The 19592-nt window shown below is 34.7% G+C and overlaps 1 protein-coding gene across 3 annotated transcripts in view; it reads left to right on the top strand.

Annotated features, from left to right (window-relative positions):
* The window catches only part of CPNE8 (copine 8), a 224155-nt gene extending 204789 nt beyond the window's left edge, over positions 1–19366 (top strand). For 2 of the 3 annotated variants that reach the window (XM_036082452.2, XM_078075878.1), the window contains 4 exons: positions 2505–2607; positions 4224–4281; positions 9077–9150; positions 17484–19366. In XM_036082452.2, coding sequence (XP_035938345.1) covers positions 2505–2607; positions 4224–4281; positions 9077–9150; positions 17484–17672 — 424 coding nt within the window. In that variant the 3' untranslated portion in view covers positions 17673–19366. The remainder of the gene's footprint in view (positions 1–2504; positions 2608–4223; positions 4282–9076; positions 9151–17483) is intronic. The other variant, XM_036082455.2, reaches the window with a different exon arrangement.
* Positions 19367–19592: the final 226 nt, after the last annotated feature.

Genomic DNA, 19592 nt, shown 5'->3' with positions numbered 1-19592 from the left:
TGGGCAAAGGAGTGGCACCGCATTTCTTCAGTGAAGGCATACCAATGGCCAACAGGTATACACAAAATGCTCAACATTGCTAATCATCAGGGAAATGCAAATCAAAACCACAATGAACTATCATTTTCACTTCACACTTGTTAGCATGGCTATTACCAAAAAGTAAAAAAGATAAGTGTTGGCAAGGGTGTGAAGAAATTGGAACCCTTGTGCATGGTTGGTGGGAATTTTAAACTGGTGCAGCCACCATGAAAAACAGCATAGAGATGCCTCAAAAAAATAAATACAGAGCTACCAGAAATCCCACTTCTGAGTATTCATCCAAAAAAAATTGAAATCAGGATCTCAAAGAGATGTCTGCAGCATTATTCACAACAACCCAGATATGCCCATGGGTAACAATAAAATATTGTACACTTAAAAATTTGTAAGAGGGTAGATTTCATGTTAATTGTATTTTTCCCATGTGCACACATACAAAGGGACACAAAGAAAATTTGAAAGTGGTATATTTATTACCTTGTTTTAATGGTAACATGAATTTATACATACGTCCGAACTCATCAAACTGTATACCTTAATTATATAGTTTTTATGTGTATCAATTATACCTCAATAAAGCTGGGAATAATATACTAACAACTGAGACTTTCTTTATGGATGATCAGAAGTGTTGAAAAAGAAATAAAAGTAAATACCCCCACCCCCCAAAAATCAGACAGTTTAGCCACTTGAATGATATTTATAAAAATGAATAATGTTTAACTTCCTGTATTGTTTTTAAATCTGGTAAAAATTTGCCATTTTAAGAGCATCATTTGGTAAGAAAAGCAGAAAAGCCACACTCTTGAACTCATAGAAGCTTTTCTCACTACTATTTATAGCTTCCCATTAATCACATGAAATATAAAACCCTTTATTTCTGAAGCATAGTAAGAAATGCTTTTTAAAAAATAATGGGTACTTAAAATTAAAAATGAATACCTGAGGGAGATTATCTGAGTTCTTTTATTAAGAAAAAAAGTTAATCATAAGATAGAAGAATAGTCTCAGATCTGGTTGGGATTGTTTTTCATTGATTGTGTTACCATCAAACTTATAAATTCCTTAATGTTGAAGTTGTTGAATATTGTGAGAGTATTTTTGGCTATACTTTGTGGAACGAGTTCAATGCAGTCTTTATAGGGTGTGAACATGGCACTTAAACTGTATTCTCTTGATCAGTCTATACAATTATCATTTTGTTAGCTGCATGAGCAATTATTAGTTTCTCTAGTATGACAGAGTTGTACATATTTTTCTTGTCCATGTGGTTAATTCTGTTCTCTAAGAAATAAGTTTTGCCTTGATATACTATGCTCTTGGTCTGTCCCTGATCTGTTAACTTGATCCCCCAAGTACTTCAGGTTATGAAGGAGTTTTATTGGTAATCAATGGACATGTTCTTGAACCCACTTTTTCTGTGATGCTATTTTTCTATGATTCTATGATACATAAATACTCAGTGATTTTACAGAAGTAGACGAAAGTCTTCTTGTATACTATCTCCTAAGAGTACTATTATGCTTGCTTATTACTAGATATGACCTGCATACTAATTATATATGAAAAGTCATAAAAGTTATTATTGTTGAGAATATAATCTAGATATCCAGAATGTAGAACACAATAGAAAAAAAGAGATATAATAAAATATAACATTCATAAAATTCTCCTGTAAATTAGTATTATTTGGTGAGAACTCTGATAAACTTCTAGTACTAGGTTATGTTCTTATTATATACCTAATTTTTGTCTTTGTTTGGTATCCTTTTTCCCATCTTTCATCAATTTAACAAATATTAAGAACTTGAACTATGGATATGTCAAAAGTGTTTCTTCTATTGCATTTTTTTTATTCAGGTGAAATTCACATAACATAAAAGTAACCATGTTGAAGGTTAGTTCAGTGACATTCAGCACATTCACAATGTTGTGCAACCATCACGTATGTCTATTTCAAAACAAAAAATACTTATGATTATTCCTGCCATTCTTAAAACTGTATTATAGATTGAGTAGCATGCATGCAGTTTCTTTATTAACAATACAGAGGCATGTGATCTTGATCTTGAAGGCAAGGAAATAAAGTTTAGTTAGCTTAAGTAATTTACTGAAGATCATACACATAATGTTGCTTAGCCAGGATATCTCTTTCAGCAAGCTATATCCATTCTTTTGGGTTAAACATATCTGCATCCAGCTCACCTAGTATTAGTGAATGAATGTCTAAGGCAGGTAGGCATGTCTGTGTGCTGGCATGTGGCAAGGTTGCTGTTATTCTAGTGTGCTATTTCAGAAAAATGTATTATTTGAGAGCTTGCATAATATAGATTCCTAACATATGCTTAAATATTTTCTTGAGATTAAAGGTTTGTTGACAAATGCAATTATATTTAGCAACCATCACATACAGAGGAACTGTTTTATTTTCTGTGGTATTCTTTATCTTTTCATTGCTTTAGATATGCCTCTTCTGTAAAAGACGGTTCCCAGTATTTTGTGCTCCTGATTGTAACAGATGGTGTTATCTCGGATATGGCTCAAACCAAGGAGTCCATAGTCAATGTGAGTAGGGGTCATTCAGTTTTGGGCTGGCTAAGTGACAGCATGGTGCTATTTAGGTTGAATAAGCAGAGTTTACTTTAGTTGACTTAATAGTGAAACAAAATGCCCATGCCTTTGCAGCTGATTGCATTCTTAACCTTATTCAGACAATTCAAATGCAAATGTACCATCAGTCCTTAAGGACTAACCTGAGAGATGTCGATAACTGAGGTGTAACAAAATTATTTCCCCCCAAAAAATAAAAATAAATAAGATGATAGCATCACCTTCATGTGCATGAGTGAATTTACCTCTACTAGTTGGATGTCCTTGTACACAATCTTACAATTTGTACAGAGTATTTCTTAATATTCACATTTCAGTTACAAGAGAACTGTACTGACATTCTTATTTCTGTAGAACTGGAAGAGACTGGACTTGATTCACAAACTATTCTTCTTGTCATAATTCCTAGTTATTTATTTTTATGATTATTTGATTGTCTTCTTTATAAGACTATAATCTATAAAATCTATGTTTACTAGACTGTAATCTATAGAATTATATCTTATCTTGCTATTCCAAGTTTAGCAATGTTTGGCACAACATTGGCATTTAGTAAAAATGGGTTGCATGAATGAATTGCTTATCATATCTCATAATAGGGAAAATATACTTAGCTATTTGGTGGAGGGAAAAAAGTTACATGTGGGGAAAAAATTATAGACATATACTTAGAAAAACCATACATAAAAAGCAGTAGAGCTAAAGGCTTACACATTTATTTGTTATTTTTTAACTAGACACACGGGTTGAATTCATCTTGATTTTCTTTATGTTCTGGTCAGTGGCATTAGTGTGCACTTGAAAATAGGAACTTAATAATTTAGGCTTAAACTAACAGGACATGATGTACTGAGGAACAATGATTCATAATTTGATGACCTTCATAGCTGCAGATGTGGTCATGTCAACTTTCCATCTCTCTGTTGCCAGATCTCACATTCTAACCATTAAATTATTTAAAATGATTACATAGTGTAAGTGATACCTATGATGGGAAAACATGCTATTACATCAAATATTCAGTATCCCTCACAATCTCATGGATATTTAATACATAAATTAATTATTCTAATAACTTTCTGTAATTATTATTTGTATTCACTCATTTACTGTGAAAATCGCTTTTCCAACCATTGGGTGTAAATGAGATAGAGGAGGGTACTACTGTTTGACAACTATAGTACCTTTTTTTCCCCATTTAGCAACTGAAAGATTTTTGAGAGGAGCAAGAACATGAATAAAGTGACCAAAGATACCCAAAGTCAGCTTAGGGAGATGTTGGCTGAGAATAGCAAGTGAAAGCCGATGAGCAATACTTTTTTATTTTTTATGTTGTCCAAGGCCGGTCATTCCTGAAGAACATCCCACTGAATAAGCATGTGTACAGAGTTCAAAAAGAATGAGTAGAATCGAACATATTATTCCGTGTTAATTTTAAATATGTTCAAACCTATTTTAGTGAACATCTTGAAAAAATATCAAAGCAGTATATTATTTTCTTCTTAAACCTCAATTCTTTTCTTAAGAACTCAATCTCTTAATTGTGAACTACTTGTGTATTCTCTTTGAAGGCTTCAAAACTTCCAATGTCGATAATTATAGTAGGTGTTGGACCAGCAGAATTTGATGGTGAGTAATAAAAGTTCAGTAGTATTCCTTGGGGGTTTATTTACTCTGATTCATTATGCTCTAAGATTCCTATCACTCTTTCTTGTATATAAGAATGTGAATATGAATGTGGATCTGCATATAATGTCCATGTACATATAGACATAAATACAGATTTCTCACGATGAAGTCTATTAAGTTGAGCAAATGAAAAGATTGTCTTCTGACTAGGGCATTATCTCTCTGGTATAGATTAATTCAACATGTAGCTTTCTATTTCATTAGAGACGGTTTGCATCTCAAAATAATATTTTTTATGACTGGCAGAGTGATACATTGAGTTGTTGTTCCCAAGGCAAAATACACTCTGGGTTCACTAAAAACCTTTGAGGTTAAACCCTAAATTAATAAACCATTAGGTTGTGAAGAGAGATGTTAGCACAAGCATAACATGCTACTTTAATGGGTTTTCAGACACTGGCTAGTTGATAGATACTAGCTTTATAAATATATAAGTTCTGTCATATGAAAGAGCAAAGTAAAATGAAAATGGAACTGACCATCTGAGATTTAATGACATTTTATAAAATTATGCTAAATTGAGTGACTGGGTAGTTCTGAGTTTGGGCTTAGGCCTTGTTCAAATGCCAGTTAAGTGACAGGTGGTTGTATAACTAGTGATCTGGGTAAACTTCTTTAAGGATAATCTGTTCCCAGTCATCTGGTGAATTCCTTTCAGGAGAACTCTGTGGCGACTGCATGATCACCTAGCATTCACCTGCTTCAGGTGTTTTGACATTAACAATGACAGTTTATTTAGCTTGGGACTTTGGAAATGAGAATAATTTTAGAATATTTGGAACAACCGTTGGTACATTACAGGTTAATTTAGGCATGTACATGGTTAATTATATTACGATCATCACTGGGATGATTCTCATTGAACCACCAGAGCCTCTTCCGTAAGGATAGTATAGATCTGCCAATCTCAGAGAAAGCACCACACGCAAAGTTGTTATATTGCTGACCCTGGAAATTCTCTCCTTCAGTTCCATGCTTGGTTGGTCATGCTTTGCATCATTAGAATCTTCCAGTGTCTAAAGCAAAAGTCATTTACCTCTGCTGCTGCTTCTGCTAGTATTTTTTCGGCCTCTGAATATTCACATCTGTTTGCATTGTACTTCAGGCATGAATTTGAGACATCCTCTCTGGAGTCAGGAAAGCTAAGAGATCTTTCTTGTTAATGCTTTGTGCACTTGATCATCTGCATTAATCAGTGATAGACTGTGATTCACGAACTTCACTGATGGCTAGGGTAAACTAACTCATGCCTTCTCCTTCGGTTATTCATTTGCTTTTGCCTCAAGGACGCACCTTTCATTGGGTAGATCCCAGGTCAAGTCTCCCCGAATCCTGGAAGTCTGTGGTTAGGTGTATGACCTAACCTCAGTCACTCGTTCCTCAAGAGCCTGCACACATCATGTGTGAACACAGAGCCACTGACCCATCCTGGTGTCTATTTCTGCTCATATATTTCTATTCAAAGCAGCAGGCACTACCCTCATCCAACTGCCACAGCTATTTATTTTCTTCATTTCTTTGGTTCCCAATGAATTATTTATTAGGGTTTTAAGATATGATAATTCATCATTTTCCTCGCTGACTTCCCAAACTGAAAAAAAAAAAATACGTAGGATTCACTCAGAGACCACAATATAAGCTTTTTATTACTAACAATACAGCATTTGAGAATTTGTGTTAACCTCTGCACAGAATCAGACTTGTCGCTCTTTTTCCACCAAGGTTAAATGACTTCAGTCTTATCGCCAGGCCTCCTCTCTACAAGGGCAGAGCCTGGCCTATTAATCACGGCACAGGGAGAAATTACATTCAAACTGAGGATAGGCTGCTCCTAGTGAGAGGGATTTCAAAGTCAGTCCCTTCTTCTCATTTTAGTAATCCCATGAATCAGTCAGTCGTCTTTCCGCGTGGAAAAGAGAGTGAAGATTGTAGACAAAGAGGGAAGTTGCCTTCCCAGTAGAATTCCTTCCTAGGAATTAGAGTGACACTTTCCTCTGGCAAACATGGGGACAGGGAATTAGGGTCCTGCGACACCTGCCTTCAGCTTTCACCATGATAAAAGTTTTAATAGGATGGAAACTCTTCCAGAACAGTACTAGACAAGTAGACTGTTCCACTAGGAAACACAGATGCTTCTTTAAAGTATTTTTCTTTCTCTTCTCTCAAAATACCTCTCTACTCTCCATGGCTAATAAGAAAAGGACAGAATACTCATGTTTCTTATAGAAAATCTGTGACTTACATTCAGCTTGTGCTGTCCTGTCAAGAAGAGCCTTTCTGTTGGCACTTCCAAATCTACTGTAGAGTAAGTTTATATATCACACATAGAAACCGACATAAGGAAAAACTGAGATAAAACTTGCACATTTTATCAGTTAACCACCTAAATCCAACATCTGCAAACTTTCAACAAGAAAGATTGTTTGCATGGGCAAGAAAGGCAGACTTGTCATCTGTTCTTTGAAGGTAGAGGTTTGGAATAAACTATTATATTAATGAGTATTCAAATGTCTCGTTTCTGTATTTTAATAAGAACAATTTAAAACTCTCTGTGTAATTTTCCCCCAGTGATTTTTCACTCCCCTATAAAGCACTTTCATTGAGAGGAAAGGTTTCTCAAGGCAGGATTTCTTTATCCTTAAAAGGCAAAAAGTCAAATTAAAGCAGCATCGGGCTACCTGCTTTGATCTGAGTTAGTAGAAGGGGAGAAATAGAAAGAGTTCTAATCTCATTGTGTCTCCCACAGCTAGAAAGAAGTGCAATTCTCTCTCTTATAAATGTTTTTTTTTCCAAGGAGAAGTACTTGTGGAGAACTGGGGCTTACAGTCTCAGGCTCCTTGTGGAGCAGATGAAAACCCGAGGGTCAACAGGACCCTTCCACCATTTCCACATTGTGTCTTTTCTCCTTGCTCTCAAAAGCGTAGCCTCAGATTCTTGCTCCCTGCAGCTTTTTAACCCCAAGGACATGCTGAAAAGTGGGCAATATTTTATAGGATCACATTCTAATACATTATTGCCTGAGTAACTGTCATTTTCCTTAATTGGAATGAAACATTCACAAAGACCGATGGAAATTGTAGGGGATTGTGGAAGGTGAGATCCAGATTATCATCAAATTCTTGTGTTCTGTTAGAGAGTAAAGGAGAACTTCCTGCAATTGCTGGCTTTTCACTGTCACAGTACATTTATGTCTCAAAGTTGTATGAAAATTTTGAAGCAAAACTAAACCAAAGGAAGGAATTAACTATTGAAAGTATTTGAGCATAATGACTTCTCCTATTTACATTCCTAATAAGTATGGGAGAAAAATAGCTCTTTTGTAATTTTCTTCTTCTCCTTCTCTTCCTCCTCCTTCTTCTTCCTCCTCTTCCTCTTCTTCCTCTTCATCCTCTTCTTCTTCTTCTTAATTCCAGTTAGTTTAGATACAGTGTAATATTAGTTTCAGGTGTATAATATAGTGATTCAACACTTCCGTATTACACCTGGCGCTCATCTCGACAGGTGCACTCCTTAATCCCCATCACCTAGTTCCCCCTTCCCCTCCACCCACCTCTCTTCTGGTAACCATCAGATTGTTCTCTTGATTAACAGTCTGTTTCTTGCTTTCTCTCTCTCTCTCTCTCTCTCTCATTTTTTCCCTTTGCTCATTTGTAGATCTTTTGTATTTTAAATAAGTTAATTTCCTTATTATTGATAATATACACATTTATTAAATTATGACATATATTGTATGTCTAAGCAAATTATGGAGTGGTGGCTCTATCATTTATGACCACTTGTTTCAGCCCAGACACTGGCTCATGAACATGTGTAGAAAAGTAAAATTTAAAACAATGTTTTTAACCCAGATGCATTATCTAAGCACTGAAGAAAATAATGAAAAGGTGAGGATTGTATTCTGACTGAGCAGTAGTTTTTGGAGGGTGAAGAGGCAAACATTATAATTGCAAGTGGCCCTCTGGAGTCTGGTGAATGTCATGTGCATACAAAATGAATTATAAGTAATAGAATTATACATTAAACACAAATTAGCATTCCTCATATAATTAATTATTTAGAGAATTCTCACTGAAAACTTAATAAACTCTGGAAATGTTCTTAATTGCAGCATAACATTACTTTATTACCAGCTGTCCATTTATATCACAGCATTCACAAATACCAGCTGATCTATCTAATGTTGAAATTATTTCTTAACCCACAAAAAAAAAAAAAAAAATCACGCTTCAGAAAGCCATACTTTATCCAATCAATGTAGGGCAGAGCAAATTCCTCTTTGTCTTAAAATCCATTAATAAAGTAGAAGTTGGGCAATGTGGATACATAGCTTTGTTGTAGTTTCAATGAGAATAAAGTCCAAATTGTTATCGGAAATTCTGTGATTAGAGCCAAGTTTCTTAAATGAGAAGACAAGAGTTTAATGGATTAGCATCACTTGCCCGATCAGTCATGTAAGCATATAACCCAGAATTGAGAACCTCTAGGATGGGGAGCTATACCCATACTACACTGGCTCATCCATCTTGCAAAGGGTCACATGGGGTCTTGGCTAGCTTTCTTCAGTTGTAAAATTTAAGTTTCATGGCAGAATGACTGAGGAGATGAAAGGATCCACAAGCTTTCTGCCTTGACACAGGATGCATTGCTACTTCAGACATCTTGATTTCCTATCGCCTACATTGTTTAAGTACATGGTGGAAATGCACTGGATAAATGGTCTTATTTTATTTTCAAGCGATGGTTGAATTGGATGGAGATGATGTAAGAGTTTCCTCCAGGGGAAAATATGCGGAAAGGGATATTGTACAGGTAAGAAATTTAATGGAAATTAATTATTTGGTTCATTGTGAGGAACCTGTCAGCTCTGATTTGTAAATAAACAAATTACACTGAAAGCAGGACTTTCAGGTTCTGCTTAATTTAGTCGGTTGATTCTCTGTGAGATGCATGGCAAGTAGGCCGTAGAATAAGTACCCAGTGACTCTCTTGTATTTCAGGTTCACTATATATAAAATAGAAATGTTAATAAATGTCTTTTCCTACTTTAATATTACCAGAAAGTATCATTGAGATCTTTGGTAAAATTAGAAGCTAGAAACATGAAAGACTTTTTAATGATGCTTATCTATTCATTGTTTAGTCCTCAACAAAGACTAAATATATTTTAAGACACCTGATTACATTTCAATGTAAATAAATTTAGTGGTAACAAACCAAAACTAGATATTTTTATATTTCTCCCTAGATTGTGGTTAGAAAAGTGGAGAAATAGATCTTAAAATTATATATAAATATAGAAATTTATATAAAAATATAAATTATATATATATCATAGATGATATATGATATATAATCATATAATAATATATATAATATAAAATAGTCACATAATAATTTATGTTGTATATATGATTTACACTTGTTAAAATCAAGAAAAATACATAATTAAAGCCTACTATTCTGGGAGTGAATAGAAGGGAGGCAGCCAATCAATATAGTTCAAATTTATCATTGAAAGCAAGTAGTTAATTCAACTAAATGGCTACTTATTAGAGTTTCCATATCTTTAGGTTTTTACAAGGGAAAAGCAGCTGTGAGGTGTACCTTTTTAAATGGGAAAGCAAAGGTCTCAGCACACGTTATGAAAGTTTTGAAGGAGCAAACAATGGACTTCAGTATTATTGCCTTAATAACAACCTATACATTCACCCAAAGAACAGTCATTAAGAGAATCCCACAGAATTCGGAATCCTGCAGAATTTAATTCAAATCCCAAATTATTCACCGTGATAACTTGAATGAGCTTTCTAAATCTCAGTGTTCTGGCATTGTTGTAAAGATTAAGAAAGATCATGTAGATAAAATACATTTCTGAAATAGAACCAGTAAAAGACAACAAAAATTGATTAAAATACTTTGAGGGAGAAATATAAAATAATCTGTAAATTTGTTAGTATAAAGATTAATATTGATAAAGATTTTAAAAAGCATTGTTCTTTATCAGGCAGCAAAAATAAATTTTAAAATAGAAACATCTGTATAACGGTTTTTTTAAAAAGATAATTAAATATGATTTAAACTTCTTAACCTAACGTTCTTGGTAGAGTAAAAAGCACGCACATGAATGATTAGGTTAAAAGCGGCTGAGAAAAGGAACAGGATGATGTGGTCATTTATTTAAGTATCCCATGGTGTTTTGTTTTCATAATTAGACACATGATTATTCACCTTAACCTTATTAGCATAATTATAGGTCTAAGTAATTACACTTTATCTAAAAGCTCTTCATAATGTCTGATTCACAGTTTCCAAAAAATCAAATTACTGAAGGGAAGTATGAATTTGAAGTTCTTTGGAATGTGTTATGTTGCTATTGTAATGCATTTTTACAAAATCAGTAAAGGCATGCTCATATCTCATGGAATCATGATGATGCTTAAGGGAAACGTGTTACTATTTTCTTCTGTAAAGGGTAGTTAAGATTGCCCACATTGTTAAGGTTTCCTTTAAGAGGAATGATCTGTTATGTTAGTGACAAGCAACAGTCATGCCTATTAGCATTTGTAAAATAAAAATGTCCTTGATTGTGAAAGTAGTTAGTCTCTCAACAGATGTACTACATTGGGCAGAATATTGAGATTGGACCCAGATCTATGAAATTATAATATTGCCACTCTGATCTTGAACAAGTCAGTAAATCTCTCTGAGCCTTCATTTCATTATCTCTAGACTTTAAATTCTTTCATCTTCTCTTTTCATGATGTTGTGAGTCTCAGAGGAAGTAAACATGAAAATATTACATATCAGTATAAGGTATATATTCATATAATCATGTTTCTTCTCCTTGAAAGTCAGAGTCCTTGAGACCAGTCTCCCACCTTACAGTAACACTGGGATCCCCAAAGATCCTGAAGACACCTGGGGATATAACTAAATACTCAAGGGATTCTACCACATAAAGTTGAACTGAAGAGTTGTTGGATCTTACAGATACCAAATAAGAAATTAAAATGTCTCCAGAAAATTAGTAGCCTCCTGAATGACTGTGACATCTTGACTTACATGCCTACATTTACTTAAGGGGATTTGATAGACCCTTTTCTGATTTCATGGAGAAGTTCCTAAATGTTGATTGGTCTTTTAACAATAGTAAGCAAGGTAACCATTTACATATCACATTGTGTTGAAGAAGAATTAGCATTCTCTCTCACCTCAAGTAAGGTTTTAAAAACATTCCGCCATCACAGATGGGCACCTGGGTGGCTTCAGTTGGTTAAGCATCTGTCTCTTGATTTCAGCTCAGGTCATGGTCTCAGGGTTGTGAGACCAAGCCCCGCTTTGGGCTCTGCACTGGGTGTGGAGCTTGCTTAGGATGCTCTCTCTCCCTAAGCAAAAAGAAACCTTCAAGGTTATTATTCCCCCCTCTAAAAGAAATAAAAAATGAAAATATTCTACCATCACAGTTTTCCAGGTTTCACCATCCAGTAAAATGTTTTTTAAATGAGTTATTTTCAAGAATAGAAATATTCTTGAATATTTAGAATAATGGGGTCACAAGAGCACACCAAGGATAAAACTGTCAATCTCCATCATCAGAAAATATCTAAGCCATCACAGTTGATGCTGTAAATACTGCTGGTTAAAATATTATCAGAAAATAGGGTCCATTTAAGCTCTCTTACCTTTTCATTACTTCCAATTTCTTATATGTTGAAGCAAATCAGGTTAATGCACTGCAAATGGAATCCAAATTTTTTAAGTGGGCAAACAAAAGTCTAAGGCCGCAAATAATAACAAAAGCCAAAGGTAGCTTAGATTTAGCAGAAAGTTGAGGGTAGTGGATGGAGTTCTCATTATTGTGTCAAACCTTAAGTGGCTTCCAACTTCTTCATATAATAATAATATTGAGTCATTTATTAACTCCTTTTGTATGCTAGGCAGGCTAAGAGCTCTAGTATCACTTCACTCAATCCTTAATTGACCTTATGTAGGTACTTTGATTACTACATTTTACAAAAAAAAAAGAAAGAAAGAAATGAGGTTTAATTCTTATTGTCCATAGTCATGTAGCTAATAAGAAGTAGAGTGAAGATTTAACCTTAGAATGTCTGATTCTAAAATTCTTAACAAAGTTATGTATAACTTTGATTCTAAAACCTAAACATAGCATATATATGAGTCTCCATGACTTTACCCCAATCTTCCTCTTTAGCTGAACACACACACACACACACACTTTGTCTAGACAGATAGGACTACCAACTATCTTTGCATCACACATTTCCATTGTTCTTGTTTTTATTTCCTCTTATTATTTCACCTGAATACTCTTCTGTGCTGATTAAAATCCTACATTTTGAAAGTTCTCATTATATAGCCTTGCACAAAGCCCTCTCTGCACACCTGAACTAAATTTCCCGTCTTTGAGTTTATTCACATACCACTTTATATCTTCCTAAAAATACTGGTCACTTTTTGCTTTTTAGTAACTTACGCATAAGGAAACTGGGGCCCAGGTAGCAACTTGTGCAAAATCGTTTAAGTCATAAATTGGTAGATCCAAATTTCCAACAGAGTTCTGATTCCCAAACCTGTGTTCTTTCTGTTATAACACACCTACTCTCATAAAAGCCAATAGTCTAGTGAAGATTATTAGGATCTATTTCCCCTTTCGTATTACTGTAGTGGTTCATGTCTCAGGGTTAGATCAATTTAGGTTCAAATAATGATAGATACTGATAAGCATCTGATCTAAGTTAATTGAACTCTCCAAGTTTCAGTTTCCTCTTCTGTAAATTCAAAATATGGGTAACATGCTTATAAAAATTTAATGAGATACTGTATAAATCTTTTAGCAGAAGGCCTGTTACCTACCAGTTGCTCGATAAATGCATTAGTGCCAATATTAGTTATTATTTTTAGATGGTCTCTTGGCATAGTCCAGTGCAAATTCATTTTTATGTCCGTATTTCATAGTAGCTGTACCTTGACATGGGACACTGTAGTCAGACTTATGTGTGATTATATTCATTGCCTCAAGATTGAATCTCATGACTATAGTACAAATAGTAAGCAAGATGAGATCCTATGGTTGTTATTCTAAAATTTAAAAGAGTTATTTTATTAAATCAATATATGTAAAGGCTTCCTATTTGTTTATGCTATGAATTGGCCATTGTGTATAATGTAATGTCATTTCTTCTGGCTGCATGCAGGTGTTGGTTGGCCTATCATTTCCTTAAAAATTATATTCAAATCATATTTTCCATTAAAAGGAGAATAATAACCTTGAAGGTTTAGACTTGAAAATCACTAATGGAGCTCTGCACAGTAGGAACAATGAAGTAAAATTGAGCAGAATAGCAACTAAAAGTCCATTTGCCCAAACTGATTCAAAACTTGTTTTCACAAATAGGTAAAGCCAACCGTTAGCACAGTCATGTGGAACATTTTCCTTGTACAGGATGGATGCTGGAAAAAAAAAAAAATCTGTAGAGTATCAAGGATATAGTATATTTCTACTGAACAGAATGCATTTATTGGTATTCTCCAGATGAATGTGATAAATTCGTGCAAAGTTAAAACTGATTTATCCCCCTAGACTGAACATTTTAAGGGTCCAAGTTAATTTGTGGGGATAGTCAATGAACAACACTCATCCACAAATGTGTGAGCATTATTTTGAACAGGAGGTCCCCAGGTATGGTGATCAGAAATGAATGATAAAAAAAGGCAATAATCAGAGTGGCCTGAGAAGTTGAGTGGGAAACTGATTGTAGAAGGATATGAGCAATAGTGTTATAGAGGGCATATTTTGTCCTGACAACTGTAAGATTTGACCTGAAGAAGAGGTAAAGGAAATGAGGAGTCACTTGTCATTTTCATCACTCGCTTAGGAGAGTACCTTGTGACGTGACTGAAGAGCTGAATGTCCCTGTGGGAACGGTTTAGATAATTTTGGTTAGTGAGTAGAAAGTTCTCAACATTTTTTGTCTACTCCCAGCACACAGGTGGGATGAGGTGTACTGCTGTTGATAACAGGAACTCTCTATGGCAGTGATTCTCACCCTGGGGGCAAGGTCCCCCAATATTCAAGGGGGCAGGCAGAATCCATGGCCCCACTGAACAAGCCTAAGTTAAATGTGATACATACTTTCCTCTTCGGCTGAAAACTAAGATTTCTTTCTTACCCATTATTTATGAACATCTTTTAAATATGAGTAGATCTGCATGTATTATGAGAAGGGTGGTTGTGAATCTAAGTTTTGACATCCCAGAGCATCACAACATTCTTAAAGATGAATTTTAATTTACTTCAGTAAAAAAAATTAGCGCATCTCCTAACATTTGCTGGAAAGATGAAGCAGCGGGTGTTTTAAAATAACAAAAAGGTCAGGAATTACTTAGAAGACAGCACTGATATTGTACTTAAATCTGATAAAGCTAAATGGAGAAGGATATTCCTTGTATTTAATGTTTGATGTGAATGTAAATAGAAAACTATTAAGAAAATAGTTTTATATTTATATTGAATATACACATATAAGTTGATGAATAGTAATAGTAGTGATGATTACAACAACTACCATGTATAATACATATTATGAGTTGATCACTATTTTAAGTACTTTACATGTTAACCTACTTAATATAGCAACCTAATAAAGCAGGTATTATTATCATCCTCATTTTCAGAAGGGGGGACGGAAACAAAGAGTGGAAAATCATTTGTCTAAGATTGTCCAGCCTTTGAACCTGGACAGTCTAATTCCAGGGTTGGGGAGAATAGGGGGTAAAAAGAGAAATGAGTTTAACGTCCATGGTGTAGAAGTAAAGGTAAAGAGGCAAAGAAAAATATAAGAGCAAAGTTGGGGTAAACATACAATGGGTGAGATCAACTGCTTGCCAGAGGTGCCATCCTTTCCCTCAAATGGATGTATTAGCTACAGATTTCTGAAAAACTGAACTCTTAAAAATAAAGTTTAAGGGATAATTACTGGATACTAAGCATACCCAGTGTTTATTTTTAAAATGCTATGCCTGGAAGGGAAAAATGAAGGAGGGGGGGAACCAGAGGGGGAGACGAACCATGAGAGACTATGGACTCTTGAGAAACAAACTGAGGGTTCTAGAGGGGAGGGGGGTGGGGAGATGGGTTAGCCTGGTGATGGGTATTAAAGAGGGCACGTACTGAATGGAGCACTGGGTGTTATATGCAAACGATGAGTCATGGAACACTACATCAAAAACTAATGATGTAATGTATGGTGATTAACATAACATAATAAAATAAAAAAAATAAAATGCTATGCCTTTTAAAAGAATGAAGTAAGCTATAGCAATTAGATATCTTTTTCTCATTAATCCTCAATCTTATTCATTCCTGTTTTCTCACTTTTCTAATTATAGTTTTAGAGAAAAAAAATAAACCCTAACTTTTTTACACCTCTTTGATTTTTTTTGTTAAGAATGTCAAGTCTTGTCCAAAGTTAGATAATTTGACTTCACACAAGTTCACCTCCCCTTAGCTCTCTTCTCAGTTGAAGATTATATTCACTCTACTAGTTTTTCTTACCCTGGCTTAGCTACCTTCAAGTGTAAGAGAAAACTTGGTCACCTTTCTACAACACTTTTCTAAAAGCTGGGCTGAGTTTTCCTCCTGGTTAGCAAGACAGGATAAAATTATAGTCATATAGGTTGCTTCTGCCTACAGTATGTCTTATTTTAAAAAGAAAGGAGTAATTTTCTACTCCTCCTTAAAAGAGACTGTGTTCACTGCATAAAAAGTATTACACTTGCTACTTGATTTCTTAAAATTTTAATTTGGTTTACCTGTAGCAATCTGACCATTTTACAGCCTGTTTCCTCATAATAGTTTTTTCTGAAAGCACATCTTGAGTAGCTACTTAAATCAAAAGTAACCTTTTCAAAATAATTTTTTAATTTTATTTTATGTTAATTACCATACAATACATCATTAGTTTTTGATGTAGTGTTCCATGATTCATTGTTTGCGTATAACACCCAGTGCTCCATTCAATACGAGCCCTCTTTAATACCCATCACCAGGCTAACCCATCCCCCCACCCCCTCCCCTCTAGAACCCTCAGTTTGTTTCTCAGAGTCCATTTAACACAGTTATGGTATAGTAGGAGATGGGAGTGTGCTCTCTCTCTAGAGGAGAAAAAATGATTTAACTCAAACTGTTAAATATTACACTTAGAAATTGTTCATCATTCTCAAATGTCTTCACAGTGCCTTTTCTCTAAGACCTAAAATTACTGGGTTCACAACATTAATGGTTCCAAACATTTCCAGGTTGCTTCAAGAATCATCATGTCTCTGAAGGCAAATTGAACTAATGCCCTCAAACAGCACATGTTTATTAACTTAAGTAACCATTGTAAATGAAGATAGAATCAGGCAATTTACTGCCAGAGTATTTAATGTTGAGCTGATAATGGCTCTTACATAATTGCTTATGTAAAGATAGAGTAATTATTTTTATATGATATAAAAACAAGAATGATGATATTTCAATAAGAAGTATACCAACTCTTACGCTGAACTATTTTTTTTTTCCATTCCAAATTACAGATTTGAAAAAAACAGTATCTGGGACATGTGATCCGATGTTTTACTAATAATTAAAAATACTTCATATGTGTTTAGGCTTCTTCAACAATACACACTTTCTCTTTTTACTCTCCACTGGATACTGTTTCTGCACTGAAAGCTGATTTCGGCATGTATTAACTCCATTGGTAGGAAACCAAGCCCTGATGAGGTAAATGCTCTATCCTATTGGGAGTCAGGTGAGGTATAGAACTCAAACTGAACACCTATAGCAAGATGATGGACCTGTCGGGACCAGGAGACAGGAGTTATTGGGAGAAAAAAACATAGAAAATAATTACATCCTTTTTTAGATAAAGCATACACCACAGAAAGGTTTGGTCACTATAGTAGCTAGCTGTTCGTAATGAATCAAATCTCTTGAAAATGCATAGTAATGATTATCCATCTAACCATTCCTCCAGGCTTCTCTGATTCTCAACTAAATGTTTACATGTGTTGCTTTTTGTGTCTATTAAACAGCATGCTGAAGTCTCTGAAATAACTTTCTTTCACCTCCGTTTTAGTTTGTGCCGTTCCGGGATTATATTGACAGAAGCGGAAACCACATACTGAGCATGGCTAGATTGGCCAAAGATGTCCTCGCTGAGATCCCTGAGCAGTTCCTCTCCTACATGAGGGCCCGCGGAATCAAGCCATCCCCTGCGCCTCCGCCCTACACCCCACCTACACATGTGTTACAGACTCAGATCTGACTGTGCTCCGAACGGCTCCCGTTAACGACACATCAGTTAGAACTGCTGAGTCAACGCTTTGCTCCTGGTGCTCTGTCATGAACCAGGGAATGAGATACTTTTCTCAGTTTGGTTTCAGCAGTACTGGTTAATATGCTTTCTTGGATCCAAAATTAATTCTCTTTCTAAACCAAAACTGTAAATATGGTTGTTGCATGAGCAACAGAAAAATTGTTTAAATGCTTGAAACAAAATATGGATGTCTTCTCTGAAACTTTCTTTTTTTGGGGGGGGGGGCGGGGGGACAGAAACAGCTAATTTCCAATGTATTGTTGGGAAAAAGCACAAACTGTTTTTAACTCAAATATTGTCCTCGACTGCTGTGTGTATAGGAGAGCAGTCTCTCTGTATCAATGTTTACATGTTACTACTTTTTAAATTTCAATACTTTTATAACTGTTCTTAAGAATAAGAGTTTTGAATATTGAATTCTTTGTCTTCTAAATTGCAATAGCTATAATCACAAGAGCAATATCTCTTTGAATGACTGTCTGGACAAATACAATTGCAAATAAGGGAAAGGAGAGATGCTTCATATTTCTCAGTAAGTGAATTGTCTTATGAGGCCGCATCTGCTTAGTATTGAGTTCCTCTGCGTTGTTTGCCAAGTATGGGAGTTTAAGCTTAGCAGATGTGTATCCTGTACGAACATGCATTTTTCATGGAGCTTGGATTCTAAATTTAGACTGCAGCCAGTTTATGTTCTGTAATTCTCAGTAGAAATAATAAAAAGTCAAACATTGTGAACTGTAAAATGCACAGAAAATACTTCGTGTACAAAGCAGCATCTTTATATTATAACGCTATTTAGAAAGACTAAAACCCAGAATATTTAACTGTGAACAATGTAGCAGAGGTTTTAAACTTTTTATTCCATTATACCTTGTCTAGATATTTTAATTCAAAGGGATACTGGCTCTCTTGATTTGGACTCCTTGTTATCATCTTTCCATGTTGCCATGCAGGTGCACAGGCTGGAAGTTTTTTGTGAAATTCCCAGTGAAATATACACAACCACGTGACTTAGTGCACAACACATTTGTGAGATAACCTACTCCTACATACTGAACTGCCTGTCCACAATGACTTGTAAAGAGTTTTTGCATGTACAGTTTTTACAAGAATTACAGTTTTGTGATGTTGTGTCTAAATTAAAGCATTTCTTTAGAACAAATGGCCTTAAATTCTCACAGAATTCCTGGAAATGATTGTGAATTGCCTTCAAATAATAGAAAAGTGTATTTTTTTTTCTTTTGTGTCAACAATGTAACTGCTTTATAATATTTTTCCTTACTTATATCCTATTTACTACTTGGTTTATTTCTACTGTATGTTTGTTCTCTTTGTCCAAGTTGATTTAGGGTGACTTTTATAAGCATGAAACTATTTTATTGAAAAGAAAAATATATACACCCACATACCTAATAGTATCAATGTTATATAATTATGTAATAATAAATTGTCCATTTTTAAGTATGTATTAAAATCTTTAAAAGGATAACTACTTGCTCTGTAAATTTTCTGTGTGAGTGACATGGAGTGTGATGATTTCCCTTACTGATCTTAAATATTTCCACCAGTATAGTTAATAACCTACTGATTTTTTTTAATTACCTTTATTCATCAGTCCAAAGAAATAAAAATGAATAAGGTCAGTATTTTCTTTCTTGTCAAACATTATTTATTTTACTTTGAACTAATCAGAGAAAATGAAGGATATACACTTTCCTATCTAAGTAATAGTGTGCCCAAACCTAGTGGGGGCAGATGGCTAAGAAACAATCTTTAGTTACAAACCTTGCCCTTTGTATGGCAGAGAGTAGTCACCAGAAATGCATGTGATGTCAGTCCTTTTTTTTTTTTTTAAGGTTTTATTTATTT

This window comes from Halichoerus grypus, chromosome 6, assembly GCF_964656455.1.
Source record: "Halichoerus grypus chromosome 6, mHalGry1.hap1.1, whole genome shotgun sequence".
NCBI classification, from domain to species: Eukaryota; Metazoa; Chordata; class Mammalia; order Carnivora; family Phocidae; genus Halichoerus; species Halichoerus grypus.
This window is presented reverse-complemented; position numbering and strand designations above follow the sequence as displayed.